Consider the following 22655-nt stretch of genomic DNA (forward strand, 5'->3'; position numbering starts at 1 on the left):
TGGTAACTGTCATGATGAAGATGATGACGGTGAGAATGAAGACACTTGATGATGATGATGGTGACTGTCATGATGATGATGGTGACAGTGATGAAGATGAGGGTGGTGATAAAGAATAAACAGTCTGACTCTTGCTGTTTGTTTGTTTGTTTGTTTGTTTATTGACAGCAGCCTCCATGCAGAACGAGGGAACAGGAAACCTGCACAGTGACTCAGCTGTTCACACTACACATCCCACAATGCACCAGTGCAGCTGGCCCCTGCACCTGAGTTCTTCTGGTTTCTATAAAGTGACATCACAGGTCAAACAGTGATTGACAGACAGAGGTAGAGTCTAGAAAAATAGAGACTTGTACAAACATGAAGCAGAAAAAGACCAGCAGCACATTCTGAGTCCTCATGCAGAAATATTTTACAGGTGGACGTCCTTCAGGTGGACGTCCTTCAGGTGGACGTCCTTCAGGTGGGCGGCCTTCAGGTGGACGTCCTTCAGGTGGACGGCTGCTCCTTTACAGTCCTCACAGCCGTGAAGCGGGCAGAGCACCAGGACCATGGAGGTAAACCGGCAGCTGGTCCGGGACCAGACCGGAAGTCTGTAAACCCGCCTCCTCTGAGGCTCCTCCTCCAGGGGCCGCCGTCACGCATGCGCCCTGAGAGCAGCCCCGAACACCTGGAAACACCTGGAAACACCTGCCACGTCCTCTTTCCCGCTCCAGCTAAAATCGCCTTCAGTGTGACGTCACATGGAAACGTGTCTCAGACGCTTTCCGGTTGACGGTTCAAATCCTGAAGCTTGAAACTCTTCACCGTAGCCTCACCGGCCAAACGAACGGGAGCTCGCGCCGCTGCTCACACGCCAGGCGCGTTCAGGGCCAGGGAGTAGGCGGCCATCATCTGTGCACGCAGCTGCTGCTTGACGTGCACGCGCCCGTGCCTCTTCCTCTCGTCGCTGCGCGCGAACCTTTTGCCGCACACATCGCAGGAAAAGGGCTTTTCCCCAGTGTGCGTGCGCGTGTGCGTGGTCAGGTGGTCGCTGCGGCTGAAGCTGCGTGCGCAGATGGTGCACTGGAAGGGCTTCTGTCCCGTGTGGATGCGCACGTGCCTGTTGAGCTCGTCTGAGCGCGAGAAGCGGCGCTCGCAGCCCTGCACGGAGCACGGGAACGGCTTCACTTTCAGCCCGCTTTTGGCGGGAGCCCTCCTGCCCCCACGTGACTGTTTGGGGGCTGCGGCCGCGTGCACACTGCTGATGTTAACGATCGGGAACGCGCCCTGCAGGAGGGAGGAGAGCAGGTGAGCGTCCAGGGTGGAGGGGAGGGAGGAGGGGGAGCAGTGGAGGTCACTCCCGCCCTGCACGAGCTCCGTCTTGATTACGTAGCTGCTGGAATCTCCCCCGGTAACCGGAGCTGCAGCTAAACTTCTCAGCCAGTCCTCCAGCCCCAGCGGCTCCTGCTTCACCTCACAGCCGGGCTTCAGCTCGCCCTGGCCGGCCTCGGAGCTCAGCAAAGATTCGATGAAGTCAGCCACATCCACCTGTTGCTCCAGAGCCGCCAGCGGGAGCAGAGAGTCAGCGCCGGCCGGGTAGAGTGCGTCATGCCCGGGCGTGGAAGACTGTGCACACCCGCTGCTGCAGCTGGAGGTCACAAACTCACTCTTAACCACCACAGGGAGGGAGGCGGAGGCGGCAGGCAGCTGCTGGGCTGCAGCCAGCGGGGTGATGCTGATGTCAGAGCCGGGAACCACACACGGAGCCGCAGCGAAAAGCGGAGGCGAGGAGGAGGCTGCGGCCGAGGAGGGCGCTGCGGAGGAGGGGGTGGCCTCGCCGCCTTGCTGCTGCTCCATCTCGGTGCAGATCCCGACGATCTCCGTGATCATGTTGAGGATTGCGTCTGCGGTGCTGCTCAGCCCCGCTGCCGCCGGAACCGGCTCCGGTTCGGTGAAGAAGGTGCCGGTGTAGCCGAGGGAGGGCGAGAGCGTGTCCGAGGAGCAGTCGCTGAAGTCGGAGAAGAAATCTGAGTCGGAGGCGTCAGTTCCCGGAGAGAACACTGAGGAGAGAGAGGAGGAGGAGGAGGAGGAGGAGAGGAGGGGGTGTTATTGTCATTGCATAATGTGCTCGGTGGGCAGCTCATCAGCCCACACAGAGCTGATCAACATGATGTGGAGCTCCACCTGCAGCCTCGCTGCGGCTCCGTCACACCTGCAACATGCAGCACTCACCTTGGCAGAGAGGTGAGCCCACGTCAGAGTCCGCTCCGTCGCTGGGGCTCGAGCCCACACTGTCCACCCAGGCGCTGCACGCGTCCTCAAACTCCGACATGAAGCTGTCATCGCGCTCCAGAAGCATGACTGAGCTGTTGTGATTATCGTGTGAAACTGATTAAAGACGCTCGGTCGGTGTCCGGGAATCCCCCCAACAAGATATCCCGTTAATAATCCGGTAGGAGCTGTCGGTGTGTCCCGTTAGTCCTGCTCGGTGAAGCTGAAGATGCTGAGCTCCCTCCGCTCGCTGCCGCTTTTATACTATCCGTCTCCTAGGTAACTCCCGTCCCGGCCTTATTGGTCGACACCGGCGCGAGGGATTCCCCCCGCCGCGCGCTTCGTAGCTGCCCAAACATGGGCAGCATCCGGCAGTGACGGCGGGTATCCCCCATGCCTTAAAAGGACAGGCGGGAGAGCGACGTCTCCGCGCGAGGAGAGAGAGAGAGGGGTTTCCTTCACTGCGGCACAGAGAGGCAGAGCGGGGTTACACAAGCAGGGAGAGAGGCTGCAAAGATGGAGGACGATGGGGACAGACCAAGAGTCCGTGCAGATGTTGTTTTTGACGCATTTGAAGGGAAACATCTGTAACGTGGGATCGATTTGCCGAGTGGAGCCTGTTGGAGACCTCCAATCTCATTTCAACATCAGATCACGAGTTGAAAGTTTACTATTAGTTGTGGTTCTGTTAGCTGAAGACTGAAGACTCCAACATGAAATGACAGAATTATTCACCAGCAGACGGTGAATAAACATGTTGGTGATATTTTGGGGAAGAAAATGTCTCAGACGAACTGTGAACGTCACAAAAATCATAAATAAACACGATTATTACAGGAGGTGATCGGCAGACACGTTATTTATAACCACAACCAGAGTTTTTACAGACCTTTTCTCCCTGCGTCACAGACTTAAGCACCAAGGACAGTTCTGGTTTCAGCACCAGGGAGAGTTCTGGTTTCAGCACCAGGGACAGTTCTGGTTTCAGCACCAAGGACAGTTCTGGTTTCAGCACCAAGGACAGTTCTGGTTTCAGCACCAGGGACAGTTCTGGTTTCAGCACCAGGGACAGTTCTGGTTTCAGCACCAGGGACAGTTCTGGTTTCAGCACCAAGGACAGTTCTGGTTTCAGCACCAGGGACAGTTCTGGTTTCAGCACCAGGGACAGTTCTGGTTTCAGCACCAGGGACAGTTCTGTGGTGCTGCAGAGGGATCGAGAGACATGAGAAAAAACAGAGATTGTTACATATTACTGGCCCACATGTGACATTCCTGCACAGCAACCATCAGCTGCTGTGATGTTGTCGCCATGGAAACGGGAGGAGATTCAGGACAGGCGTTATGTAAAGCACATTCAGAGAGATGGTATAAACCAGTCTGAAACAAAGTCTAATACCAGTCCGTAATCAGCTCCAAAACCAGTCTTCAACCAGGTCCAAAACCAGTCTTCAACCAGGTCCAAAACCAGTCTTCAACCAGATCCAAAATAAGTCTTCAACCAGGTCCCAAACCAATCGTCAACCGGGTCCAAAACCAGTCGTCAACCAGTTCCAAAACCAGTCCGCAACCAGGTCCAAAACCAGTCGTCAACCAGTTCCAAAACCAGTCGTCAACCAGTTCCAAAACCAGTCCGCAACCAGGTCCAAAACCAGTCGTCAACCAGTTCCAAAACCAGTCCGCAACCAGGTCCAAAACCAGTCCAAAAATAAGCACCATTAGCATGATGCTAATGTCAGTGTATATACATGCTGATGTTAAGCTTAGCTTAGCATGTTAGCATGCTAACACCAGTTAATCAGCATTAATCACAAAGTCCAGCCGTGCTGTTGGTTCTGCAGGTGTCTGACAAACCAGAGTATTGGACCCATTAAAACTTTCACCTGATGGTGGCGCTGGAAGGAAACAGAGGATAACCAACAAGGATTATAATTCATCCTCTGGAGAACATAAACATGTGCAACATATTTCAATACTCCATCCAACAGGTCCACATTTCTCTGTTTGTTCAAGTCAATGAAATCATAAAATTAAACTGAAGCTGTCTGCACAAAGATGTCTTTAAATCTACACAAGTCTTCTCCTTCACTTCCATACATGATGTTTTCTTGAGCAGCATCTAGTGGTCAAGAGAGAAACTGCAGGTTCAAGCTGTGTATGAATGTTTGAGGTACTGAATGTTTGTGCTTCAGGACTGAACCGGGTCACACTGCAGTCCTGGTTCAGGTCGCAGGTTCAGCCGCTGCTTCGACGAAAATAACATCAAAACAACAGCAGCACGCGACCAGTCAGGCACCGAGGCTCCGAACCGTCAGCTGACGACGCAGAGGACACAGAAAGTTCGCCCACGCGAACGAGTCCAGAGATGCTGTGAAGAAAAACGATGAGGAAAGTTTGTGTGTGGGGGCGAAGCGAGAGAGCCTGTTGCCATGGCGCCGTGCCACCTCCTGTCCCTCCACCTGTTACACAAAACACATGGACAGACATTTACAGGCTCAGAGCACCAGAGGATCTCTAACCGCCGGTTCTGACAGCTGCAGGTCCGAACTCACATTTCATACTGGAACAGTTCTACATGTTCAGATTCTCAGGAGCCGCCTGATCGTCACCGATTCACCAACGGGTCAGAACATCCAGCCAGAACCTTAAAGAACCAACATCCAGCCAGAACTTTAAAGAACCAACATCCAGCCAGAACCTTAAAGAACCAACATCCAGCCAGAACCTTAAAGAACCAACATGCGGCCAGAACCTTAAAGAAAGAACAGAAACTTAAAGAACCAACATCTAGCCAGAACCTTAAAGAACCAACATCCAGCCAGAACCTTAAAGAACCAACAGAACTTTAAAGAACCAACATCCGGCCAGAACTTTAAAGAACTAACATCCAGCCAGAACCTTAAAGAACCTACAGAACCTTAAAGAACCAACATCCAGCCAGAACCTTAAAGAACCAACATCCAGCCAGAACTTTAAAGAACCAACATCCAGCCAGAACCTTAAAGAACCAACATCCGCCAGAACTTTAAAGAACTAACATCCAGCCAGAACCTTAAAGAACCAACATCCAGTCAGAACCTTAAAGAACCAACATCCAGCCAGAACTTTAAAGAACCAACATCCCGCCAGAACCTTAAAGAACCAACATGCGGCCAGAACCTTAAAGAACCAACAGAACCTTAAAGAACCAACATCTAGCCAGAACCTTAAAGAACCAACATCCAGCCAGAACCTTAAAGAACCAACATCCAGCCAGAACTTTAAAGAACCAACATTCAGCCAGAACCTTAAAGAACCAACATCCAGCCAGAACCTTAAAGAACCAACTTAAAGAAAGAACAGAAACTTAAAGAACCAACATCTAGCCAGAACCTTAAAGAACCAACATCCAGCCAGATCCTTAAAGAACCAACATCCAGCCAGAACCTTAAAGAACCAACAGAACTTTAAAGAACCAACATGCGGCCAGAACCTTAAAGAACCAACAGAACCTTAAATAACCAACATCCAGCCAGAACCTTAAAGAACCAACAGAACTTTAAAGAACCAACATGCGGCCAGAACCTTAAAGAACCAACAGAACCTTAAATAACCAACATCCAGCCAGAACCTTAAAGAACCAACACAACCTTAAAAAACCAACATCCGGACAGAACCTTAAAGAACCACCTTTGACCATTGGGGGGGTCAAGCAGTCCTGCTGCAGATGGTCTGAACCCACAGAGCCCTGATCTCAAGATTAGAGTTCAAAACAAACTCCAAAACCAGGACAAAACCAGCCCCCTAAAGGTCCAGATGTGGCGGCAGCTGTATAAACAGATAATGAAGAATAATCGGGGTCCAGTTAAACATCTGTAGCATCTAAAACTGTCGTCATCAGAGACTTCAGACACAAACTGAACAAAATGAAAACGTAAACGTCCTCATCACCTCTGGTAACGACATCAAAGGGACGTGAACTGCTTTTCAGTGTTCGTTTGTTGTTTATCGAAGATTAATTAAGTTATTTATGTTTTGGTGAAAGACTGATGAGGACAAGACGGGCTGACGTCAGCACTTTCTCCTTTAAGGTCGCCGTAGCAACCGGTGACACGCAGCCTGATAGCATGAAGGTTGTTTGACCAAGATAAACACACCAACAAACACACAATGTTCATGGTCACACATCAGTAACACACACACACACACACACACACACACACACACACACACACACACACACACACACACACACACACACACCTCTGACCCCTCCAAGGTCTCTCCATGCCAGAGGAGATTTAAGGCGGGACTCCTCCTCCTCCTCTCTTCATTTTACTCCTCCTTCATCGCAGACATGATCAGCGGCCTCCTCTCCTTCCTCCTTTCCTCCTGCTCTTCATCCCTCCTCCTCTTCCTCCCCGTCGTGGTGGTGGTTGTCTTCTTCCTCGCCTCACGCCGGCTCCTTCATGACACCAAACCTCCGTCTGGTCCCCCTCCTCCTCCTCCTCCAGGCTCCATCTCCTGCCTGCCGCGGCTGCCCATCCTGGGTAGTCTCCCCTGGCTGGGAGGACGCCTCCCCCCCCACCTCCTCTTCACCCAGCTGTCCCACAGGTGAGAGAGGGGTGGGGGTAGAGCAGACTAGTTAATGTGTGTAAGGACTAATTCATGTGTAAAAGGACTAGTTGATGTGTAGAAGGACTAGTTGATGTGTGTAAATACTAGTTAATGTGTGTAAGTACTAGTTAATGTGTAGAAGGACTAGTTGATGTGTGTAAATACTAGTTAATGTGTGTAAGTACTAGTTAATGTGTAGAAGGACTAGTTGATGTGTGTAAATACTAGTTGATGTGTGTAAATACTAGTTAATGTGTAGAAGGACTAGTTTACATGTAAAAGGACTAGTTAAATGTTAGAAGGACTAGTTGATGTGTGTAAGGACTAGTTAAGGTTAGAAGGACTAGTTGATGTGTAAGGACTAGTTAATGTTAGAAGGACGAGTTGATGTGTGTAAGGACTCATAAAGGTTAGAAGGACTAGTTGATGTGTAAGGACTAGTTAATGTTAGAAGGACTAGTTGATGTGTGTAAGGACTAGTTAAGGTTAGAAGGACTAGTTGATGTGTAAGGACTAGTTAATGTTAGAAGGACGAGTTGATGTGTGTAAGGACTAGTTAAGGTTAGAAGGACTAGTTGATGTGTAAGGACTAGTTAATGTTAGAAGGACTAGTTGATGTGTGTAAGGACTAGTTAAGGTTAGAAGGACTAGTTGATGTGTGTAGGGATTAGTTAATGTTAGAAGGACTAGTTGATGTGTGTAAGGACTAGTTGATGTGTGGAAGGACTAGATAATGTGTAGAAGGACTAGTTCATGTTTAGACAGACTAGTTAATGTGTAAAATGACTAGTTAATGTGTAGAAGGACTAGTTGATGTGTGTAAATACTAGTTGATGTGTGGAAGGACTAGTTAATGTTTAGACGGACTAGTTTACATGTAAAAGGACTCGTTGATGTCTGTAAGGACAAGTTGATGTCAGAAGGACTAGCTGATGTGTGTAAGGACTAGTTAAGGTTATAAGGACTAGTTGATGTGTGTAAGGACTAGTTAATGTTTGAAGGACTAGTTGATGTGTGTAAGGACTAGTTAAGGTTATAAGGACTAGTTGATGTGTGGAACCAGTAGGTAACGTCCTGTCTGAAGCGATCTTGGTGGTGTTGGTTCTGATGAACCCGTTTGATGGACCGGACCTCGGCTCTGTGTTTCAGGTACGGCTGTCTGTTCGCGCTCCACCTCGGCCCTCATTACACGGTGGTGGTGAACAGCCACCGACACGCCAGAGAGGTGCTGCTGCAGAGAGGGCGGGACTTCGCCGGACGGCCGAGTATGGTGGGACATCGCTGACAGACGGAAGACGGCCTGTTAGTTTGATAATCGATGAATCATCCTGTCTGTCCTCCGCAGGTCACCACCAACCTGCTGACCAGAGGAGGGAAAGACATCGCCTTCTCCGACTACTCTCCTCTCTGGAAGCTCCACCGCCGCCTCGTCCACAACTCCTTCACTCTGTTCGGAGAGGGAACGAGCCGGCTGCAGGACATCGGTACCCCGCTTCACCCGTCCGTCTCAGTGGACGTCTCGGCTTCATCTTACTCTTTCTATGATAATTTTCTTTATGATTTTCTCCAGTTCTGTCTGCGGTGGACAGTCTGTGCGTCGAGCTGATGTCCAGCGGGGGGCGTGGCTTCGACCCGTCTCCCGCGGTGACCAGAGCTGTCACTAATGTCGTGTGCACGCTGGTGTTCAGCGGCACCTATCGTCACGGCGACGCCGAGCTGCAGGAGGTGATCCAGTACAACAACGGCATCGTGCAGACGATCGCCCGCGGAGGACTGGTGGACATCTTCCCCTGGATGAAGGTCGGTCCTCCTGAGGACTCAACTACACACACACACACACACACACACACACACACACACACACACACACACACACACACACACACACACACACACACACACACACACACACACACACACACACACAGCTTTGACTGAAACATGTGACCTACCAGCAGATAGCAGCAGCGCCCCTACAGGCTGTGATGTTCAGTGCAGCTCACAATCTAAAAGTTACATAAAAACATCAGGATTTCAGCTCTGCTTTTAGAGGGTCTAATTTTAAATTATTAATGACATATTTTGTTTTGTTTCTTGTGTTTAAGTCATATTTGATTTGTCAAATGAGCCTCCAACTCCAAAAACAACATTTATGTCTGCCCTTTGTTGGCATGGATGGGAATTTATTTTTGTAGACTTCAATTTATGGAGATCCCGAGGAGAAGATTAACATGTCAAATAAGAGATTATGTTTTAACCAAAATGTTAATATGTTAATAAATCAACTTGTCGGACAAAATATTGTAGACCCGGTAGCTTCACAAAGTGTGTAATACCCCGTCCAGTCCACTAGAGGACAGTGTATCAGTGTGGCAGCTTGTGTCATTATGTTTAAGAAAACAAAACACGTGATGAGGTTTAGGCGCCAAAACATATTTACTGATTAAAAGATGTCTGTCAATAAATCTACGTCGTTTTCTTGCAGACTCAAACTTTGGATGAGTAAATGTCGAGTGATTTATTTATCCAACCACCATCGACCTGCCTTCCTGACACGCTGTCCTCTAGTGGACTGGCAGGTGTATTACACGCTTCGGCGTTACACGAGGCTGCAACATGCAAGACAAAATATTAACTTGTCAAACTAAATATTTACACATCAAAAATGTTATCCTGTCAAAGAAATGATGAAAAAAAATAAATTCAGGTTGGTCTTCAGACTTCTCTGATCTGTGTTCAGGCTTCGCTGAGCGACGGCGACCCCCGTGACCTCCTGGATGCCTTGCTGAAGGGCAAGACGGGCCGGCAGGGTCAAAGGTCGTCCGATTCGGAGGACGAGGGGATAACGGACGACCACGTCCTGATGACGGCGGCGGAGGCTTTTGGAGCCGGAGTGGAGACGACGTCCACCACGCTGCTGTGGATCCTGGCCTACCTGCTGCACCACCCCGAGGTGAGCGACCCAACAGCTTCCAGCACCAACAACAAAGAAACGCCCTCACACGTGACCGTGGACCTGCAGGTGCAGCAGCGCGTGCAGAAGGAGCTGGACGAGCACGTGGGCGGCGAGCGGCCGGTGAGCGTGTCGGACCGCGGCCGGCTGCCGTACCTGGACTGCGTCATCAACGAGGGGATGAGGATCCGACCGGTCAGCCCGGTGCTGATCCCTCACACCGCCGTGACCGACAGCAGGTAGGCCCGCTACCGCCAACAGAACCGCAGCGCTCGGATCTCAATATGAAGCGAAGACATCCGTTTTGAGCTGTTGGCCTTAAAAAGCGACCTGACGATGTAAATCTATAACGAGCTGTAAGCTTATTAATGAGATGGTGGATGGAAACTAGTAAAAATAGGTCACTAAATCTGATGGAGACAAAAAGATCAGAGTCAACTAGTCAAACAAGTTGAATGGATAACCAGTTAAAATAGTTAAAGGTCTCACTTTACTAAGAAACTAACCAATAAATCAACAATAATAATATTGAAAATAATTGCGAACCATCCTGTTGAATGCTCGACCTTGTTCCTCGTAGTATTGGCGGTCACGCTGTCCGTCGTGGGACTCGTGTTTTGGTCAACATGTGGGCGATTCACCACGACCCCAAAAACTGGGACAAACCGGATTTGTTCAATCCAGGTAACGCACACAAATACACAACTGTGAAAAACATCACAGACCACCTGAACGCACCTGCTCTGCTCGTCTTTTCCAGATCGTTTCCTTGACGACCGAGGTCAGCGCATCATACCGTCCGGCTTCTTGCCGTTCGGGGCGGGGCCTCGCGTCTGCGTCGGCGAATCGCTGGCCAGGGTGGAGCTCTTCCTGCTTCTGTCCTCTCTTCTCCAGCGAATGAGCTTCTGGCTGCCAGACGGGGTTCCACCGCCAAACCTGCAGGGGCGGCTGGGTGTGGTCTTGCAGCCATTACCTTATAAGGTCGTTGTCATTCCGAGGACGGGTTGGAGGGCGGGGCTAAATGAAGGGGGAGGGACTGACAACTGAAGAAAGAGAAACGGAACGCTAACTTCTTCGTTGCGCTGTTAAAAGTTTGCTGAAGTTGTTCAAATAAACTCAGAATAAATCATTTGTCGTCTTCAATGTGTCGCAACAGCGTCACAACACGCAGCGCCAAATAGAGAAATCAACCAAAACTGGTTCACAAAAAAAATGTTGTTTACGTGAAGGAACAACAGAATCAAGTTTCATAACAACCTGTAACTTTGAGGAAAAGTAACCAGCTGAGTAGTGCTAATAACTGTAGGCTAACAGAGTTAGCTCTATCCAGTTTCACTACAAACACTCCAAACGTCTGTTTGCTGATGCTAACCCGTAGCTGCACTACGCTAGTTACAGCAGGTTAACGTGAGCGTAACGCTACCATACAAAGAGCTAACTCACGGTGCTAGTTCCTGTAAGCTAACACATTAGCTCGGCCAGTCGTTGGAAAACTGTTTAAAAATTAGACATAACTTAACTACAATTAAATGAAGCTTCAGAGCTGTTTGTCTTTGATAAACAGATGATAATGAATCATGATTGCTGTTAATAATCACTGGAGCAGAATTCAACATTATTACCGTGTTAATCAATAAACGATTATTAATCTGCTGTAAACAAACATGATGACAGTTTGTAGAGTCGACAGTTTTTATTCAGTATATTTTCACACTTTTAGAACAGGCTGGTTTAGTTAGGTCGCACACACACACACTATTAATTTAGTAATACTAATAATTAGCATCGTTGTCATGTTCAGGGTTTTAAGGACACGTCTCTTCTCTGCTTCCTTTGACTCGTCTGACAGAAACCTCATGCAAACAGGAAGGACAGAAGAGAGGACATAACGAGAAGAGAACGACGTCCTTCAGACAGACGGACGAACATACGGACATTTCAGAAAATGAAATCTTGTTTGACCTGCGGAGCAGCGTCCGACCTGCCGGTGGAGCTTCGGTCAAAGAGACCAAACGGAAACAGAAAATCGATCCGTCCACAGTTGGAGTCACGTTTGAGGGTCGGCGCTGGTTTTACAGGCCGAAGACCCGACCATCCAAAACGTCTCGAAGCTTTTAGTCGACGGTTCAAAGTGGATGTTTTCACATGAAGAGAACGGCAGGATTTCATAGTGGACTTCCATTTATAGTATTATTATTATTACATTTATATTTATTTAGCCAGTCATGGACCTCACCGTCGTTGTTCATCCAACCAACTCTTTCAAGAATCCTCTTTTCATCCCATCTGCCCCTTTCAATGAAAACCCTCCACCATCTACTGCAGTGGTTCTTAACCTGGGTTCAATGAGTCACTCTCAGGGGTTCAATGAGTCACTCTCAGGGGTTCAATGAGTCACTCTCAGGGGTTCAATGAGTCACTCTCAGGGGTTCAATGAGTCACTCTCAGGGGTTCAATGAGTCACTCTCAGGGGTTCAATGAGTCACTCTCAGGGGTTCAATGAGTCACTCTCAGGGGTTCAATGAGTCACTCTCAGGGGTTCAATGAGTCACTCTCAGGGGTTCGATGGGTTCAATGAGTCACTCTCAGGGGTTCAATGAGTCACTCTCAGGGGTTCGATGGGTTCAATGAGTCACTCTCAGGGGTTCAATGAATCACTCTCAGGGGTTCGATGGGTTCAATGAGTCACTCTCAGGGGTTCAATGAGTCACTCTCAGGGGTTCGATGAGTCACTCTCAGGGGTTCGATGGGTTCAATGAGTCACTCTCAGGGGTTCAATGAATCACTCTCAGGGGTTCGATGGGTTCGATGAATCACTCTCAGGGGTTCGATGAGTCACTCTCAGGGGTTCGGCAGACACACACAAGTGAGCTGCCGCTTTAAAAATTAATGACCGTCTATTCCTTAAGGTGCGTTCACACCGAGCGCCCCGTTCGATGTGAACGCAGCATAACGGTACGGTGGCGTGGGTAGCCCTACGGTGGCGTGGGTAGCCCTACGGTGGTGTGGGTAGCCCTACGATGGCTTGGGTAGCCCTACGATGGCTTGGGTAGCCCTACGGTGGCTTGGGTAGCCCTACGGTGGCGTGGGTAGCCCTACGGTGGTGTGGGTAGCCCTACGGTGGCGTGGGTAGCCCTACGATGGCTTGGGTAGCCCTACGGTGGTGTGGGTAGCCCTACGATGGCTTGGGTAGCCCTACGATGGCTTGGGTAGCCCTACGGTGGCGTGGGTAGCCCTACGATGGCTTGGGTAGCCCTACGGTGGCTTGAATAGCCCAAAAAGCACGGAGAAAGCTAAAACTTATGCTGCGTTCACACCGAACGGGGCGCTCGGTGTGAACGCACCTTAAGGAATAGAGTCTATTCTAAAATAGAGTTTATTCGAAAATGATATGAGAGTGGCACTTGCCAAGGTGAAGCCGCGCATTTCTGAACTTGTATCTGAAAGGCAACAGCAAAAGTCACATTGATTTGCAGTAAATATTCACTGAGTTATGATTTTGTGTGAAATTCATGTTTTGTTGGTTTTGTTCTTTGCACAGTGATTTTGTGTGCAACTGATGCATGGTTCATTTTGTGCACTAATAAAATATATACCTATGTTTTGAAGAAATCATATTTTATTTTTCCAATTACGAAGGGTTCGGTGAATGCACTGATGAAGCTCGCAGGGTTCAGTACCTCCAATAAGGTTAAGAACCACTGATCTACTCACTGCCTCCATGTTTACTGCAGCAGCACACGCCACCTAGTGGCCGACAACGGGGGGAACAGACGAGGAAATTATTTTCATTTATGTAAAATCTATTCCGTTAGAAGTCAGACTTGAGTAGTCTGGAGAGGACGATAAACAGTGAAGCAGATGTCAGTTTTGGGTGTAAAACCAAACTTCGACCCGCCAACGTGACTCCGCTCACTGAACCTCTTCAGAGGATGAAGGTTTTCCTCCACCCACGAGATGGAAAACAAGGTTTGGATGAACTCATCAAAAAGACATAAAGACAGGTTTTCCAAAGGTTAGCCGGTCCTCAGATCAGCCTGGCGTACGGGGAGATGGTCCAAGAGTTCAGTCTGAAGCTCCGACATGCCTCACAGCACCGGGATGGTCGAGTCGGAGGAGGAGCTCTGGCGTGCTGCTCCCGTTGGTTCCCCGTCCCGTCCACCTCGTCCTCGACTTCAGACCGCAGCCGTCCCGCCGAGCCTCCGAACCGACGAGGCCTCGGCGGGACGTCTGAAGATTCTCCAGGTAACAGTCGATTCAGGTGTCGTCCAGAGGCGCCCGGACTCCCTGAGTTTCTCCTCTCATCCAGCGGACTCCTTCGGTTCATCTGGTTTTTAACCTCTCGTCGACTCGTTCAGGCTGCGGTCAAGCGGACCTCGTGAACTCTTGGCTACGACACGGGAAGTCGCGCGTGCTCGACGTTCCAGTGGTTGAGTCGTAAAAACAACGTTGCTAGGCAACAGCAACACAGACGGCGTCTAGAAGTCGCAAAAGCTAACAATTTATCAAGCTAACGGCCAAAATGTCTACGTCACCTCGACGACTCCATCACGGTGTCAACAACCCTACAAGAGGTTAAGAGCCGGTCCAACCGAAGAAGTCTGCTGGATGAGAAACTGAAGCCGGTCCATCAGAACCACCGTCCCGCTGCGGTGAGGGTTTGGACCTTCCTGTGCGAGGCTGATCTCAGGGCGCAGCCTTTGGGAACCTGACTCACAGATTTCAAACATTTCTCCAGTCACTCTAATCAAAACCCACTCACACACACACAGAGCGAGAACAGCTCCATCTAACGCTAAGTAGTAACAGTTGTCAAGTAGAAATGGCACTCTGTAACCATGGAGATATATAACCTTATTAGTTCAGGTAAACAAAAAACACCATCAACCACAACATCAACCACAACATCAACGGCTCGGTGTCACGCTCCACCTCTCTGGAGAAGTCTCCGCCACCTCTTCGGTTCACAGGTCAAAGACGTCCTCGGAGAATCCGCCCGAGCTCTCAGAAGTCCTGGTCGGACCAAAACTTCACTGTGAACTTGGATCACGTTCGTCCGACCGAGAGCGAAGTCGGTCAGGTGTAGGTGTTTTTACTAAACTGACTACCGAGACATTCGTACCAGGAACGATCTGCTCCGTCACATCGTCCCGACGGCAGGACATTGCTTTAGTCGTAGTGAAAGCCAACAGAGCTTCGTCCGATCGGCTTCCTCTGCCAAGAAAGGTGTGCATGAAGGACGTGAAGTACACGTTGTAATGCAGCATGGACACAGGGTTTAAGGGTAGCGACCCGGACCCGGAGCTCTTTCCATCGGAGACGGTCGAGTTACCGACGCCGCCTCGTGTCTTTACTCTCCGAGTCCACGACCGAACGTTCCCGCTTGAAGAGTTCTGGTTGGAGCGATCATCTGATGACGTTCCTCTGATTGGTTAAGAGAGTCCGACTTTCCAACACGCTGCGGCGGGCAGCACATCTGGGAAGCTTTTTAACAGCTGTAAAATCAAGTGCACTTTGTTGGAGCGGGCGAAAGAAAAACTAAAGAGGCATCTCACCACGAAGCCAATCCTGCGTTTAACGTCCCGATGAAACACGCCAGAGAACGAGGTGAGAAAATGTTGTTTTCTACACTATTGGTTCAACAGAGTCACGTGTGTGACGTCACACCTCCGTCAGGCGTGTTGGAAACTACATCTCTTAACAACCATACGATCATCATGCAGCTGTGTTGGGTGAAATCTCCACCATGTCTACAAAATGTCTGTTTGAAAGTTTGAGTCCTCCGAACATTGTTTGATCTGGATTTGAACCAGCGATCCCAACGGATTCCTTCAGTCAGAAACAGCTGTCCTGTATTTGTTGTCTGGTTTTATTTACACACGGACTCCTACTGGTGAAAAATATTGCTCTTCACTAATTTCAGATTCTACGGTGATTTAAAACACACCAGCGTGTATTGTACAAATGTAACTAACTCTGTCATTGACAAAATATACTTTACCTTCATGTCTCATAAAATATCAATATTGACGCATCTATCAAGCCGACGGTGTACGAAACATCAATATGTTACAGCGACAAACAAACCGCCCTTCTCTCAGGATCGGAGAACTGGGAGGAGTCTATGGACGGGGAGGAGTCTATGTACAGGGAGGAGTCTATGGATGGGGAGGAGTCTATTGACGGGGAGGAGTCTATGGACAGGGAGGAGTCTATGAACCGGGAGGAGTCTATGAACGGGGAGGAGTATATGAACAGGGAGGAGTCTACGCACGGGGAGGGGTTTATGGACGGGGAGGAGTCTATGAACAGGGGGGTGCCACAAGTTCGTGTTTCGCTCGGGACTGTGGTGTCGACGATGTCATCGTTTCCTGACCTTAAACTCGGAGCAACAGGCGATGACGACGCCAGCGATGGATGACGCCAGCGATGACGTGTCGCTGCTTTGTCTCCGTTGAAAACGACACCATTGTTTGTTTGTATTCATTGAGATCTTTTCACCGCTGACAGGCCGACGAACAGGAAGCTGTCGGATTCGTCCACCCCGAAAAACCTTCCTCAGAATCCCGTCGCCACAAACGCTCGGAGGGAAATGGACGAACTGGTGTCTCCTGACAGACGTCTTGTCCCCTCGGTGAATGAATCAGTCTTCTCTGTCAGCCGGCGTGAATCATCCATCATCATCATCCTCCTCCCACATCTGCCTCGCTGCAGACCATTTGTCCCCGGCTCATCTCCAAACCTCCGTCACAAACTATTTAAAGTGGATATGAAGCGTGGTTTCTGTTTGAGGCGTGATGCGTCTTCACGCAGCGTTTACGTCACGTGGGCAGAAGGTCGCGTCGTTCACGTCGGTTGAGTTGGACGGTGCTCGTTTAACGCAGCACGATTATATTTGTGCGAAGCTCCACCGCTGTGATATAAAACTGCATTAGTGCATTGAACCGTTAACGTATCCTCACTGAGTTTAGTTAAGGAGCGAGTTAGAGCTTTTAACCACAGCTGTTTACGTCTGATTGAAACATGAACCGACAGACAGCAGGTACAGGAAGCTGGCGTTAGCATGTTAATGTTAGCATGTGCAGCACGGCTAAATGAGCGTGCTAACTGGTTAGCGAGCTCGTCGTCACCCGCAGGTCTGATTAAACGTGCCCGGTGGATGTAGTGACGCAGCATCCCTCGAATGAATGTGGGCGAGAAAAAGACTGCTAATAGATATTGATGTAGAGAATACCGGTTCAAAGGGATAAAAACTGAAGGTCACGATATCCTGATCTTCCTCTTCAGCCCCCAAAACACTGAATTCTTCTTTGCAAAACTTATCGGACATTTTCTTTGTGACAAATTTGAAAAAGCATCTAAAATTGGTGGAAAAACTATAATTGTTTAATGAGAAAGAGAATCGATCCGGCAGGATGAAATCCTTCCTCTGACATGGTCCATCGAGCGGTCCAACAGTCCCACGGTGGGACAGGAAGTACTGTACAGATGCTAAAGGACCGTTAGGCGGCTGAACAGCCGGTGGCGATGACGCGGTGCCTTCGAGCCTCTTTAAGAACAGTACGTCTACCTGGACCCTCCGCCATCGATGGAGACATTCGGGGAAACGAGGACTCGTACGTCGGGGCAACTCGCCGAGCTCCCTTTATCCCTGGATCCAGATCCCTGACACAGTTTGTAAGATGTCTGTTACAGGCGGCGAATTTCTGTCTTCCCATTCAGACTGAAAACAAACGTTTCAAACTCTTTATGTAAAAATCTGGTGTTTTAGAAAGCTGCAGGGAGCTCGCGTTTTTTTAATTCTTCTCTTATACACTTTTGTGCGATTCCTCGTTTTCCTGAATCGAATCTTCCCCTTTATGTTCTGGGACTGTTTGCTTTGACTGAACATTACAGGATGGATGTGCAGACGCGTTGCAACAAGCTGCTTGGTAGAGAATTCTTCGTGAACAAACAACTCCAACTGTAAACAATGGTGCTCGGCTAAATATCTTTCACGCTGTCGTCTGTCGGGTTTGAAATGGGGAGCAGAGGTTCTGGTTTTTCTTGACATTTTACTGCTGACAACATACAAATCGTGACTTCTAGCAGCCCTGATGCAGTCGGACTGAACGCCTCTCCAGTACTCACCAGGCTGAAACAGGCAGAACTCGTAGTGAGCTAATGCTTCTGTTGAATGTCGTCCTGCCGACCGTCTGATCCCCGCGTCACCGAACTCACAACCTCTGCGGTTACAGACGGATCTCCAAAGTCAGTTTTAAGGGTCGTTCACTTCCTGTTGAACCTTCGTCTGGACACCGAACGGTTCGACCCGACCGTCTCCGTCCATCACACGGTCTCAATGACGAGGACGACTTCGCCGCCGTCCTCGGATGTCGGCGTGGTGGTGGCGGTCGGGGTACACAGTGCAAGTCCTTCCCCCGTGGTCACCTGACCTCTGGCAGGGCAATCCACGCTGTCGTGGAGATCCGTGTTTCTGCTTCCCTTTTTATCTCTCTCCCCTCCTTCCTCTCGCCATCCAGCCTCCTCCCTCTTCTCTTCCTCATCCTCCTCCTCCTCTTCCTCCTCGTCCTCCACCCGACACCGGCACACCTCGATGCCGGAGTCGCCGGTAAGTCGACGATGTCGATATTGGCTCTCATCAGCTCCCATGTCCTCATCTTCATCCTCATCGTTGTCCTTCTCCTCCTGCTCGTCCTCTCCGTCCTCCCAGTTGGTAGGTCCCGGCTCGAAGACGTCCACGCAGGGGGAGAACAGAGTCTGTTTCGGCGGGGACTGGGTAGCACGAGGGGACGGGGACAGGGAGGACACGTGGCCCGAGGAAGACACACCTTTGTCGGACTGGTGGAGAGCAGTGAGGGGGTCCAGGAGTAGAGGTGGTGCTGTGAGGGAGGACGGGGGAGGTGGAGAGGGGAGGGAGGACGGGGAGAGGGCTGCAGGAGGTGATTGAGAAGTGCCAACAGAGGAGTCAGACTCGATGGTTATGGCCGGGCAGGAGGACGAGGAGGACCCAGGTGTGGGGAGAACCGGGGTAGGGGTGCACAGAAAATCCGATCTGGAACCAACACCAGAACCGGGACTAAAATCAGCCTGGACGTCTGAAGGCAATGGAGGACCGAGGTCTGACCGTGACGTCTGAGACCGGACCAGGGAAGGACCGCACGGGTCTGGTGCTGCTGCCCAATCTAGACAAGATACAAGAACAGCAACGGACCCTGGACAGGGAGGAACTTGGACCACACCTGGTCCAGGAGACAGTTCTAGGTTCTGGCATGGAGCTACCGTGGGTGAAGTCGGCGGTGCGTCTGTAACGAGGCCAAGATGTGAATGTGCAGGTAAAGAAGTTAGAACTGTGTTGATCGTAGGATCTGCGACTTCAGTGCTTTTAGGTTGTGGTTCTGGAACTGGGATAAGGTGTGAAGGAACCGGATCTGGAGCTTCAGTTAGCTTTGACAGAAGTGGTTCTGGTTCTTGATCTTGCCCAAGGTTTGTGGGTGTCAGCTGGGAAGGTGCCAGAATTGGCACAAGGCTAAGATTTGGGTCCAGAGTTGGGAGTCCAGCTGAGCCGGTTCCCAGGGCCAAAGTTCTTCCCACATCCGGGGATGGTACAGCAGCCGGGCTCCGAGGAACACGGGCTGTATCAAAAGTTCTTGTTAAATCAGCTTCGGCAGCTGTGGGTGACGGAGGCACTGGTGCTGAGGGGAGTTTTGGGGATGGGCTCGTTTCACGACCCCCTGCAGGGCTCTCAGTACTTATTGTTAGGGTGGGTGGGGTTGCCGTGGCACCCGGACTGGGGAGTGAACTTGATCTGCACGTGATCGGGGTACATGGTGCTTTGTCCAGCTGTGGACTGACAGGAGATGTAGTTCCAACAGGAAGAGTGAGCTCAGGACTGGGGGAGGGCGGAGGCTGAGGGGAGGCTGCCCTGGTAACGACTGCCACGGTAACAGTCCGGTTGGGCACCGATGCGTCCACGGCAACGGGTTCTTGAGCTCCGTCAGCATCTGCATCACCGATGTCAATGGCCACTGCAGCCGCCATCCTCTCAGATGCTAATCGCGCCTCATTGACCTCCAGGCAGGTTGCAGCGGCAACGATGGTCTCCATGGTTACGTCGAGAGCGAGGGCTGCGGCCTCGCTGGGCGTGGAGGCGTGGCTCGTGTCAGTCTCATAGGTGATGGGCGCTGACAGAGAGGAGCTACATGGAGAGGAGGGGCAGCAGGAGTCACAGGAACAACTGGAGCTACAGGAAAGATACACATTTATTATTGTGTGCATCTCGTCCTCAAACCAGAGCAGCGTAAGACCAAAGATACGAGAGTACTGAGAAATGGTAGCAACCGTCATCTCTACGGTGTTAGCAGGAGGTTTAACTAGAAGAACGAACGATAATAACAACAGGAGGACTACCAGTCGTGGTTTTGGCAGCAGTAGAAGTAGCAGCAGTGGTGGTGGCACCGTCTTGACATGGGAGTCCACACCAGTAATCACGACCACCACCACTACTGCTTCTTCTGCCGAGGTGTCGCCAGCAGCACGGTCACCTGTTGTCCGAGCTGAGGGAGGACGGGCCGTCGCTGAGCGGCCGGTGCAGCAGCGGGCCGTGCTGCGTGAGCAGGTGGGGGTCGGCGGCGCGCGGAGGCTGGGGATAGCGTGGGGTGGTGAACACAGAGCTGTAGGGAGGTGGAGGGGTGGAGGGCTGGGCCGCCACCTCCTCGTAGGACGGCAGCTTCAGCGACGCCAGGAAACCTAGAAACAGAAGAGGGGAGGAAGGTCGGTGCTGATGTTGTGAATGACTGTTGGGCCTTTTTGCAAATAAAGATGAGGAACTACACTAACCTACCTATCTACCTACTAACCTACCTACCTACCTACCTACCTACTAACCTACCCACTAACCTACCTACTAACTGCCCACTAACCTACCTACCTACTAACCTACCCACTAACCTACCTACTAACTGCCCACTAACCTACCTACCTACTAACCCGCCTACCTACTAACCTACTCACTAACTACCCACTAGCCTACCTACCTACTAACCTACCCACTAACCTACCTACCTACTAACTACCCACTAACCTACCGACCTACTAACTACCCACTAACCTACCTACCTACTAACCTACCCACTAACCTACCTACCTACTAACCCGCCTACCTACTAACCTACTCACTAACTACCCACTAGCCTACCTACCTACTAACCTACCCACTAACCTACCTACCTACTAACTACCCACTAACCTACCTACCAACTACCCACTAACCTACCGACCTACTAACTACCCACTAACCTACCTACTAACTACCCACTAACCTACCGACCTACTAACTACCCACTAACCTACCTACCTACTAACCCACCTACCTACTACCCACTAACCTACCCACTAACCTACCTACCTACTAACCTACCTACCCACTAACCTACCAACCCAGACATAAAGACAGGGTTCACGTTTCCTTGGAAACGTAAAGTTTTCCGGTCCACGTAACTCTTTCTTTTTCGAAAACGTTGTGTCGCACCAGACTGAAAGTGTAGAAGTAGAAGTAGAAGAAGTAGAAGTAGAAGAAGTAGAAGTAGAAGAAGAAGTAGAAGTAGAAGAAGTAGAAGAAGAAGAAGTAGAAGTAGAAGAAGTAGAAGTAGAAGAAGAAGTAGAAGTAGAAGAAGTAGAAGTAGAAGAAGAAGTAGAAGTAGAAGAAGTAGAAGTAGAAGAAGTCTTACTGAGGTCCAACATGGAGGAGGGGTATGAGTTGGCTCCATGGTAGGCCAGCAGGCTGATCTCTCGCTGCCTCTGCTGCTGCTGGACTCTGAGTTTGGCTCGACGGTGTCGGTACGCACAGCAGCAGCTGAACAGGATGAGGACGGTCCACAGCAGCCAGAACCCTGAACGGAGACACGGTGTTACCGAGACGGACGCGGGGACCGAATATTAAATGTTGATTGACGTTAACAACCACAACGTACACCAGAGTTCGTAGTAGTAGGTGCAGCAGCCGGTCTCTCCGCAGCAGTGTCCCGTCTCACACAGGTATCCTCCGTTAGCGTTGGCCCCGGGGCAGTACCGCGGTCTCCCCAGCAGGGGCAGGCTGCCACCGGAGTGGTACTCCATCGCACCCCTGCTCCGCCCACACTTAGCCCCGGGCCACCGCTAATGCTCACCGCTAACTAGCCGTTAGCCGCTGAACACGCGATCCTGGTCGCAGTCCAGCTACATTTTTTTTGTATTGTAAATTGTTTTCAAACTGAATTTCCCTCGTGAACAGAAAAGGTTTGTTTGTTTTGGTTGTTTTTTTCACGATGAAGCTAATCTACATTTTTCAAGTGAAGCGGCTGCTGGACCGTAAGTTTAACTAAAAGTACGAGCTCATCGCCCATCGAGACGACAGCGAGGGTGAAAATTCACCATCCAGAAATCACCCACGAAAAACGCATTCGTTCACAACCTGAGGCTGCAGAACAGCGCCCCCTACAACTGATTGAAACCAGCGTCACGGCAACAAGAACGAGCGGACGCTATGAGCGCTGCAGCTGGTGGAGCGAGACGGGATGACGGCCAACAGGAGGTCCTGAACCAGAGAGAGAGGAGACAATAGTTTATTGATGAACAAAACAGGACGTCAGACACACACACACACACACACACACACACACACACACACACACACACACACACACACACACACACACACACACACACACACACAGACACACACTCACACACACACACACACACTCTCACACACACACACACTCACACACACACTCACACACACACACACACACTCACACACACACTCACACACTCTCACTCTCACACACACACACACACACACACACACACACACACA

At 50.4% G+C, this 22655-nt stretch overlaps 4 protein-coding genes across 4 annotated transcripts in view; 1 reads left to right on the forward strand and 3 right to left on the reverse strand.

Annotated features, from left to right (window-relative positions):
* Nucleotides 1-135: 135 nt before the first annotated feature.
* On the reverse strand, nucleotides 136-2473 carry LOC138636402 (early growth response protein 1-like). Its single transcript, XM_069724401.1, has 2 exons — nucleotides 2215-2473; nucleotides 136-2042 (listed from the first exon to the last, which is right to left on the reverse strand). Exons 1-2 carry the CDS (start codon nucleotides 2339-2341, stop codon nucleotides 850-852), a joined length of 1320 nt encoding a protein of 439 aa, XP_069580502.1. The 5' UTR covers nucleotides 2342-2473; the 3' UTR covers nucleotides 136-849.
* cyp17a2 (cytochrome P450, family 17, subfamily A, polypeptide 2) lies at nucleotides 2029-10928 on the forward strand. Its single transcript, XM_069724409.1, is given in 10 exon segments — nucleotides 2029-2226; nucleotides 6585-6843; nucleotides 7996-8116; nucleotides 8192-8330; nucleotides 8417-8650; nucleotides 9173-9215; nucleotides 9529-9799; nucleotides 9869-10038; nucleotides 10380-10483; nucleotides 10560-10928. Coding segments are annotated over 10 exon segments (1653 nt in total). The 5' UTR covers nucleotides 2029-2201; the 3' UTR covers nucleotides 10847-10928.
* Nucleotides 2619-6719, reverse strand: LOC138636407 (type I restriction enzyme MpnII specificity subunit). The gene is made up of 2 exons (XM_069724408.1): nucleotides 6493-6719; nucleotides 2619-3455 (listed from the first exon to the last, which is right to left on the reverse strand). Exons 1-2 carry the CDS (start codon nucleotides 6516-6518, stop codon nucleotides 3110-3112), a joined length of 372 nt encoding a protein of 123 aa, XP_069580509.1. The 5' UTR covers nucleotides 6519-6719; the 3' UTR covers nucleotides 2619-3109.
* Nucleotides 10929-13294: 2366 nt separating the features above from the next.
* The window catches only part of LOC138636399 (mucin-2-like), a 14951-nt gene continuing 5590 nt past the window's right edge, over nucleotides 13295-22655 (reverse strand). Inside the window, exons 2-5 of the mRNA XM_069724397.1 lie at nucleotides 21772-22373; nucleotides 21529-21690; nucleotides 20344-20548; nucleotides 13295-20042 (exon numbers count right to left, since the gene is read on the reverse strand). Of these exons, the coding sequence (XP_069580498.1) occupies nucleotides 18128-20042; nucleotides 20344-20548; nucleotides 21529-21690; nucleotides 21772-21916 (2427 nt within the window). The 5' untranslated portion in view covers nucleotides 21917-22373 and the 3' untranslated portion in view covers nucleotides 13295-18127. The remainder of the gene's footprint in view (nucleotides 20043-20343; nucleotides 20549-21528; nucleotides 21691-21771; nucleotides 22374-22655) is intronic.

Source organism: Brachyistius frenatus, unplaced genomic scaffold, assembly GCF_029030835.1.
Source record: "Brachyistius frenatus isolate BFR_SWC_R1_liver_20210118 unplaced genomic scaffold, ASM2903083v1 Contig_375, whole genome shotgun sequence".
Taxonomy (NCBI): domain Eukaryota; kingdom Metazoa; phylum Chordata; class Actinopteri; family Embiotocidae; genus Brachyistius; species Brachyistius frenatus.

Bases quoted from the DNA above. Each gene is read 5' to 3' on its own strand.
- LOC138636407 (XM_069724408.1), bottom strand. From the start codon at position 6,518: ATGGAGAGACCTTGGAGGGGTCAGAG. The intron at 3,456-6,492 runs GTGTGTGTGTGT...ATCCCTCTGCAG, and splicing joins AGACCTTGGAGGGGTCAGAG to CACCACAGAACTGTCCCTGG.
- LOC138636402 (XM_069724401.1), bottom strand. From the start codon at position 2,341: ATGCTTCTGGAGCGCGATGACAGCTTCATGTCGGAGTTTGAGGACGCG. The intron at 2,043-2,214 runs GTGAGTGCTGCA...CTCTCTCCTCAG, and splicing joins GGGCTCACCTCTCTGCCAAG to TGTTCTCTCCGGGAACTGAC.